This window comes from Oryzias latipes, chromosome 4, assembly GCF_002234675.1.
Source record: "Oryzias latipes chromosome 4, ASM223467v1".
Lineage (NCBI taxonomy): Eukaryota > Metazoa > Chordata > Actinopteri > Beloniformes > Adrianichthyidae > Oryzias > Oryzias latipes.
The window spans coordinates 14,556,960-14,565,099 of record NC_019862.2 but is presented as its reverse complement, the minus strand read 5'-3'; the positions used below and the strand labels follow the sequence as shown (position 1 = coordinate 14,565,099).

The following is an 8,140-nucleotide window of genomic DNA, read 5'->3' as shown; positions in this document are numbered from 1 at the left end:
AGAGTTTAATAAGACAGATAAAACAAGACAACGTGAATGAAAAGGAGTGGGTTGAAGAGAAATCTTGTATGATCCCACCCCTCTTTTACAACATCTGGTGATGTGCGTATTTCTATTTACAGTTTTGTTCAAAACATTCACATTACATTTTGTATAGCACCTATGCAGAAGTGGCATTTTTGTTTTTATAGATCATTTCTTGCCTTGTCCATCAGTGATAGCTTGTAGTTTCTTTTTTTGAATGCATCTAAACGTTTGGTTTATTTTAAATCTTTGTCCAATCTGTTCCATAAATCCACACCACAAATTGATGAGCACATTTTCTTATTTGTAATGCAAATGCACTGCTTTTTGAATTTCACTTGATTTCTTACGTTGTAACTCCATTTCTGTCCCTGAATATTTGTTGTGTGTTTCGTGGAAGTAAGATATTTATGACTTTATACATCATGAGTGCTGTTTTGAGTTTTACTAGTTCCCATAATTTCAATAAAACTGACTTTTTGTATGTGTCCTAATCCACAACATGGACTATTAGAATAGCTTTTTTTGGGTAAGATATACAAATATATACTGATAGATATACTGTAGATTTGTAAGTATTTCCCCACACTTCTACACTGCATTGTAAATGTGGTAGTGTTATTGATGAATGTATTAGTAAACAAGCCTTACAAGTGAGTGTATGAAGCGTTTTTCCCAACACTGCTGCTTTTAGCAAGTTTAGCTCTGATTTGCTTTATATTTGTGGCTTTCAGCTCATTTTGTGGTCCATATCAGAGGAACTCGATTTCAGTCACTCTTTCCAAAACATGATTATCAATAGCAACTTTTGTCTCTAAATCTGCAGGAATATGGCGATTTCCAAAAATAATTAATTTTGTGTTGTTAACATTAAGCGAGAGTTCATTTTTGTCAAACCATTTTTTTAGCTTCCCTAACTCTGTATTTTCCTAAATGTTTTTCATAACTGAACAGCTTTGGTTTTGGAATAGTACTTTGATTTTCTCAATCTATATTTTAATAGTTTGTGTTATAAACTTCAGATTAAACTCTGGTATTACTAACAAACGTATTTTTGTCTTTTTTTTACTAATACAGACAATTCAGTGATTGTTGTCTTTTAATAATACTCTTGATGATATGTTTTATTTTTCTTTTTTTTTTTGTTTACTTTCCCTTTTTCGAGCTGTCTATTCACATGACGTCACAGAGCATCATCTAAACCTCTCCTCAGCATCTTCTTCATTCATGTTCTCCTTATGATCCTCCTTCTTGGGCTAGGTCTTTCTAGCAGCTCCAACCTCTAAACTACAGAAGACTATATGTGTGTGTTTTTAAAAAAAAAAAAAAAAAAAAAAAACATGTATTCACTCAATTTAAATGAAAAAAAGAAAAAATAACAACAAATGCTCCTTGTTTCCATCCCAACCTGGGGCCACGCGGCAGCGGAGGGACCGCGCGCGCGCAGCGGACGGCAACTCCGTGTCAGCGGTGCTTCAGTCCGCTCGCTCACAGAAACTCCAACTAATAAGGAAAAAGTAAGAGGTGCTGTTCGTCTTTCAGGGCAAACACTCATATGGATGCACATGACACACAGTTACGCTGCGAGCCTGTCAATACTGGCCGGCCGCCATGTGGCGGCTACAGGACAACGAAATCCCGATAAATTAGATTATTGGATTGACTGCAACAGATTATAGGTCCTTCATCCTCGATGCTTCCAAAGAAAACGGTATCAAACTGATCATACAGGGTGGTTTTGGGATATCAAACCTTGATAAAGGTAAGCGGTCTTCTTGATTGTCGGGGTATTTTTTTTTTTTTTTTTTTGGTCAGTTGATGTTTACTTGAACTTGGATTAGGGATTTCTGGAGGAGGAAGCGGCTACATCAAGTTGCAGTTCTCGAAGAGACACAAAGTGAAGGTCCTGCCGTTTGATATACAACCCCGTTTTACTTAGTCGTTGGATTGAAGCTGAAACAACGAAGCGTTCTGGCATGTTTTGCATTATTTACAGTGTTGTAACCAATGACTGCGCTGTTCTGGTCAGTGCTGTTGTTTCCAGTAAAGCTGTTTTTGTGCACAACTGTGTCAGTTAGTCGTAATCTCAATCTAAATTACTCATTTTTGTTGTTGTTTTTGCTTATTGAATGGCTCATAAAAACTATCACAGTTAAAATATTCAAAAAGTTTATTGCAAAATCATCTTAAATTATCATTTTTGGTCTAGAAGGACCAGGGAATCTTTGGTGGGTCTCTTAATCCCACAGTTCTGCTTCTGCTCTTTTCAGGAAAACAATTCCACTGTGATTCAGTCTGATTTACGTGAATGTTATGTAATAATCTCAGCAGAAGCAGCTTCTACTGCAGCTCCTGTAGTAAACAAACAGGACTGGACCGCTTGATCAGACATGCACTATATGTGTGACATGCACATTTAAATCCTTTTAAAATGTTTAACTAATTCTTAAAGTTTCATTCTAAAGCTCAGAAAGTTTGGACTCTTATTGGACATGGGCTGACCATGAGACCAACTTTTAAATCATTAGAAACTAAGTTATAAGACTTTACATTGAGTATTTGACTTTAATGATAGAAACTATAATAACACAAATGTCAAAAGTAGCTTAAATTTATCCAAGGAATTATTCTATAAGAGTGTAATGATTAAAATTGAGCTGCAGATTCGAAATATGCTGCTATAAATGCACTGTTGGCCAATTTTTATTACTTAAAACCAAAAATGCTTTTATATGAACCCTGAACTACCATCTGGATGTGTTTAGTTACAAAATATAAGTTAAGTCATTAAAATGTTGTTTCTTTCTAAAGATGATTCAGTGATTAGTGCTGAATTCATGCATATGATGTTTCGGTGATCATTCAGAAGCAGACACACATTTTCTTGTTCAAACTGCCTTTTCATGCTTGAATACAGCTGGAAGTGTCTCCCCTACACTGCTCAGCTTCTTCCACTCAGCATTTTACTACTTAAATGTATCACCATATAACACAGCTGTGTGGACAAAGGATCTGCAAGTAAGCAAAACACACATCTGAATAGCAATCTCTACACTCCCCAAATGAAAGCATTAGCTGATAAGTCCAAATAAAGAATAATCACTGTGTATAGGACTTCTGCAGCACAGTGGTATTGTTTTTATCAAGGTAGTATATAGACAGATTGGTTTGTGGATTTAGAATGACAGGGTTTAATCCCCTGGAGTAAGGAGGGGAGCAGCAGGAAGCTAAGATAATGCCGCTGGCAGAGACGGTGGCTCACCATGCCTGGCTGCTGCACTGTTGCCATGGCTCGCACTCAGCTGAAGCTCTGGCTGTCTGTTCTTGTGTTGTACCTGCAGTGTTTATGGAGTCTCTTCCTTTCTTGATTTGTTCAGAAAAGGTCCAGATTTAATGATTGTTATTTCAATATCATTGCACATTTCGTTGAGTGGGTTAATAACTGTGTTGGAAATACTCAAAGAGTATCATTAGCTACTGGTTTTGTTGTTTGGGGTCTGGCAGGACAGCAGTGTGTGTTCCTGCGGAGTGATCACATGGCAGACAGCTTTAACTCAAGCAGCTAAAACGGTCCGCTGCTATTAATACCGCTGAAGGCTGTGCTGCGGAGCCATGCTTTAAAAAAATGCAAGAGTTTGAGTTCAAAAAAGTTTGTAAAAGGCACAAAACCTGTCTACCAGGTGTGTTGTTACTGTTATGTTACTCAAATATACATTGTACAGTTTTATTGTTATTTTAAAGATGATAATATAGCAACCCAATATCAGTAGTCGAACACAGTGATGTGGGTGGTAGAAACTGAAATGTACAGGCGCTGCTAATGAATACCAACTTACAGAGCTGTTTGTCTCCTGCATTTTTTTGTTTGTGTGGCAGGTTTTACCAAAGTGTTGCTTTGGTATAAAAACAAAACCTTTCTACTGCTTTCAGTTTCACACTTTTGCCTTCGTTGTTTTGGGTAGATCAGGAGTCTGCAACCTGATGCAATGGAGCTCTTTTATCCCTCCATTGCAGCTCTTTGGCTTTGAGGAAAAATGCTAACAATATAAATAAAGAATAGATTTGCTAGTAAAGTTTCTTCATATAATTTTAGATTTTTAAAGATCCTTTTTAAAGATCCTTTATGAATAATAATGATATATTTTTTAAATTCTTTTAACCACTGCTGGTTTTATACTACATCAAGATACATTAAAAGCTTTACCATTCCTCCGAAATGAAAAATATCAGATAACTGAGCAAAATGATGGTCAAAGGTTTCATCTATTGTCAAAGTGGTTTATTAATAGAATACATTTACAAGTAAATCCACGCCAGCAGGATCCTATTTGATACAGGGTGGATATTTATTGTGAAAGGAACTTGTATGTGCTGCTGTCAAAAGTAACAAAATATAAACATAAAACTGTTATATTTCAATTATTGTTGATATTTAAAAGCTAAATTTTATAAATTAATAGTTTTCTGGCCACAAAAACATAAATAAAGTTTGTTTTTCTCAACTGTGAGGTGGGACGTTGCAGCTCTTGTGGGGTTTTGTTTAGTAAGAAACTGGCTCTTTTAGCTTTGAAAGTTGCAGGCTCCTGGGATAGATCTCCTAAAAAGAGAGACAACCTAATCAACTTGCTGCTTCATATGTTGTTTTCTAAGATTTTTCCATGATTTTTAAAGAACATTTACTGTGGTTTAATAACAACATTTGGCAGCATTTGTGAATCGTTTTGGGTTTGACTGTTGCTTTTAATCTTTTGTGATTCATGCATTTTGAATCCCTTCATTTCAGAATTTATTTCCAATTAGATAAAAAATATCTTTCAGTGTTTTTTCTGTTCAAGGTGAAGCTAAATTAAGTGGAATCCTGGATTAAATGCTACGTTGCAAATAAGCGACATGGGGCATGAAGGCCTTCAACACTGATTTGTATGTTATGTATGTCCTTGTATGTATATTAAATGTTTTTTATTTTATTTTTGTGCACTAATTTAATTTTTCCCCCCCACAAAACATCCCATCCAGACTGGCAGCCATGCTGACCAGCTTTATAGAAGGTCTTCTCTGCTGCCTCACCTCAAAATCTGCCAACACTGTGGTCCCTGTTGAAACCTCAGAACTCGCAGACGGCTATGAGTTTGTGGAGGTGAAACCAGGTAGAGTTCTGCGGGTTCGACACATCATCCCAGATCGCCCGATAGAAGAGGAACCGTCCCACGGCGCAAGCGTGAGCTGCAAGAGAAAGATCACAGTTTACCGCAACGGACAGCTCTTCATAGAGAATTTGGGTGAGAGGGCGAGTGCGGAGCTGAGGTCCTGCCAAAACGGACAGACAGAACCTAACAGCACTGTAGAAGTGGAACTGGCAGAATCTCGTAACTCCTCTCCACCTGTCAGCCTTCCTGAGTCCCGCTCAGAGTCTGTCACAGCTGGAAACAATGGGACACCTGAGACAGGTGCAGCAGGTGAGGCACCTGCTGCGCCGCACCCCGGCCAGTCCCAGCAGCCCAGGATGCGCAGGAGGAAGCCCAAACGCACCGTAGTGATCGACTGCGAGAGGAAGATATCAGCCTGTAAAGGGACGCATTCAGACGTGGTTCTGTTCTTCATTCACGGGGTGGGCGGCTCGCTAGATATCTGGAGAAGCCAGCTGGACTTCTTTTCTCGCCTGGGCTACGAGGTGATTGCTCCAGACTTGGCAGGTCATGGAGCCAGCTCTGCTCCACAGATAGCTGCTGCCTACACATTCTACGCCCTGGCTGAGGATATGAGGATCATCTTCAAAAGATATGCAAAGAAGAGGAATATTCTCATCGGACATTCCTATGGGTAAGGAGTAAAAACTTTATTAAAAGCATTCTGACTCGCAAAGAACTTACAATTATTATGCCAGCACAAAAAACTGATAAAAGAATCATAGCACTTCTCTGGATAGTTACACGGCATCAGCATAAAGTTATTCCTGTCTCTTTTATTCCAGCGTGTCCTTCTGTACATTCCTGGCTCACGAGTTTCCAGATCAAATTCAAAAGATGGTGATGATCAATGGTGGTGGTCCCACAGCTCTGGAGCCCAGCCTCTGCTCCATCTTCAACCTGCCTACCTGTGTGCTTCACTGCCTTTCCCCTCTGCTGGCCTGGAGTTTTCTCAAGTAAGGTTTACCAAAACAAGAGAGGAAATATTAACCTAAAAACCCATCAACCTTTGTCAGAACCCATGGAGTCCCTTTTGGGGAGCCAACCTAGTTACTTTTTGGTGAAGGTGGGGTACAACTGGAACAGGTTGCCAGTTTGCTGCAGAGATACACACAAACATGAACACCATAAGGGCAATTTAGAGTCACCAATTAGCCTGTGAAGCATGTTTTTGGACTGTGGGAGGAACCAGGAGTGGCTGGAGAAAACTCACACATTAACAAGGAGAACATGCAAAGTCCACACAGAAAGGACTCAGCTGGGATTTGAACCAGGGTCTTCCCACTGTGCGGCAAGAGAGCTAACCACTTCACCACCATACTACCCAACTTCTGATAAAATATCAGTTGATGATACAGTTAATAAATCACAAACATATTTACAATTTGTGACTTTTTTTCCTAAAAAATTGTGCTTTCAAATAAATAAAGCCTAATAATGACAGTATTTCAATGGTTGAATGCCATCTTTGTTACTGATTTTAAAAGGTTTCCTAGCCCTTAAGATCATCGCCCAATTCCCAATCTTGTAAAATGTCGAAGTGACTAGATCTTTAACAAGAGATTATTTTTGTTCTGCCTGATGCACAAACACGTTTGTTTCTGCTTGTTTCTTTTTTCCGTCAGCCTCAAACCTAAACTCTTTACTGGAATACTTTGAACAACAAAAGTACAGAGGGATGAATACTATTTTGGACACATTTGATCCTCATCAACCTCCTCTGTGCTGTCCCGGCAGGGCTGGCTTTGCTCGGCAGGGTGCCAGGGAGAAGCAGTTGCTGAAAGAAAACAATGCCTTCAATGTGTCGTCATTCGTGTTGCGTGCCATGATGAGCGGGCAGTACTGGCCTGAGGGGGACGAGGTTTACCACGCTGAGCTCACCGTGCCCACCTTGCTTGTTCATGGTATGCACGACAAATTTGTACCGGTTGAAGAGGACCAGCGCATGGCAGAGGTAAATTGAAGCCCGTGGAGGAAATCTCCTCCAATATCATGCAGTTAAGAGTTGAAAGTGAAACTTAAGGTGACTGAATTGAGCAGTTTTAATGAGTAAGACAAATTTTCATTTTGTTTATCATAAAATGTAGCACACATCTGATTGGTGTCTGAATGGTAAAAAGAAAATGAACGTTTTCCTTCTCCTCGTGATATGGGTTATTGTCTCCATCAGATCCTCCTGATGGCTTTCCTGAAGGTGCTGGAGGATGGCAGTCACATGGTCATGATGGAGTGTCCAGAGACCATCAACACACTCCTGCACGAGTTCCTCCTCTGGGAACCGGCAACCCCAGCACCGCTAAAGAAGGAGAGCAAAACTCGTCCGGAGACGGCCAAAGCTCAAACTGACAACAACAAAGCAGCGGCTGAGCCCGCCACAGTCCGGCCTGCAACTGCCAGGCAAACCTAATCTGTGGGACGAGGGGAGAACATAAGTCAGGAATAAGCTCATTCAGACTGGTCAAACTGAAACAGTGTTTGTCAGAGCAAAACCAAGGCTGGTCCAAGCAGTCTCTGAGAAAATGAGACGGTTTGAGCATCTGAACCTGATGAGGAGCCAGAAGAGCTGGTTTGTCTCAGTCTGAATGTCAGATTTGTGGCAGGATGACCGCACTGAGCTTCTAGCTCTGCGGTCTCCATAACAGCATGTTAACACCAGAGCTGAAGCAAGAAGAACTCAGTCTTCAGCAAACCGTTTTGGTTACAAACATGCTGCAGGGAAATACTTTGTTGTGCCTTTAATGGTTTCTGCAAACATGAACACAAGACACAGCAATTCAGCAGCGAAAGCCACCAGAAACACCGGATGGGAGTCGGATGCAAAGAGGAGAAAGTTGTGCAACTTTGCACATCCTGTAAGATGGAAAAGCTGAACAGTCAGAGTATTTTATACTCCTAAAGAAGTGATTAAAACCTTCTAGGTTATAAAGAAA

At 40.0% G+C, this 8,140-nt stretch overlaps 1 protein-coding gene across 2 annotated transcripts; it reads left to right on the top strand.

The window, feature by feature from the left end:
* The first annotated feature begins 1,391 nt into the window (after nt 1-1,391).
* On the top strand, nt 1,392-8,140 carry abhd8 (abhydrolase domain containing 8). Of its 2 annotated transcripts, none has more exons than XM_011474052.3 (5): nt 1,392-1,786; nt 5,041-5,844; nt 5,996-6,166; nt 6,948-7,164; nt 7,381-7,635. In XM_011474052.3, the coding sequence occupies exons 2-5, from the start codon at nt 5,051-5,053 to the stop codon at nt 7,615-7,617; spliced, it is 1,419 nt and encodes a 472-aa protein (XP_011472354.1). In that variant the 5' UTR covers nt 1,392-1,786; nt 5,041-5,050; the 3' UTR covers nt 7,618-7,635. The 2 variants fall into 2 exon arrangements, with proteins under 2 accessions (XP_011472354.1, XP_023810040.1); XM_023954272.1 differs by having other exon boundaries at nt 1,393-1,541; nt 7,381-8,140.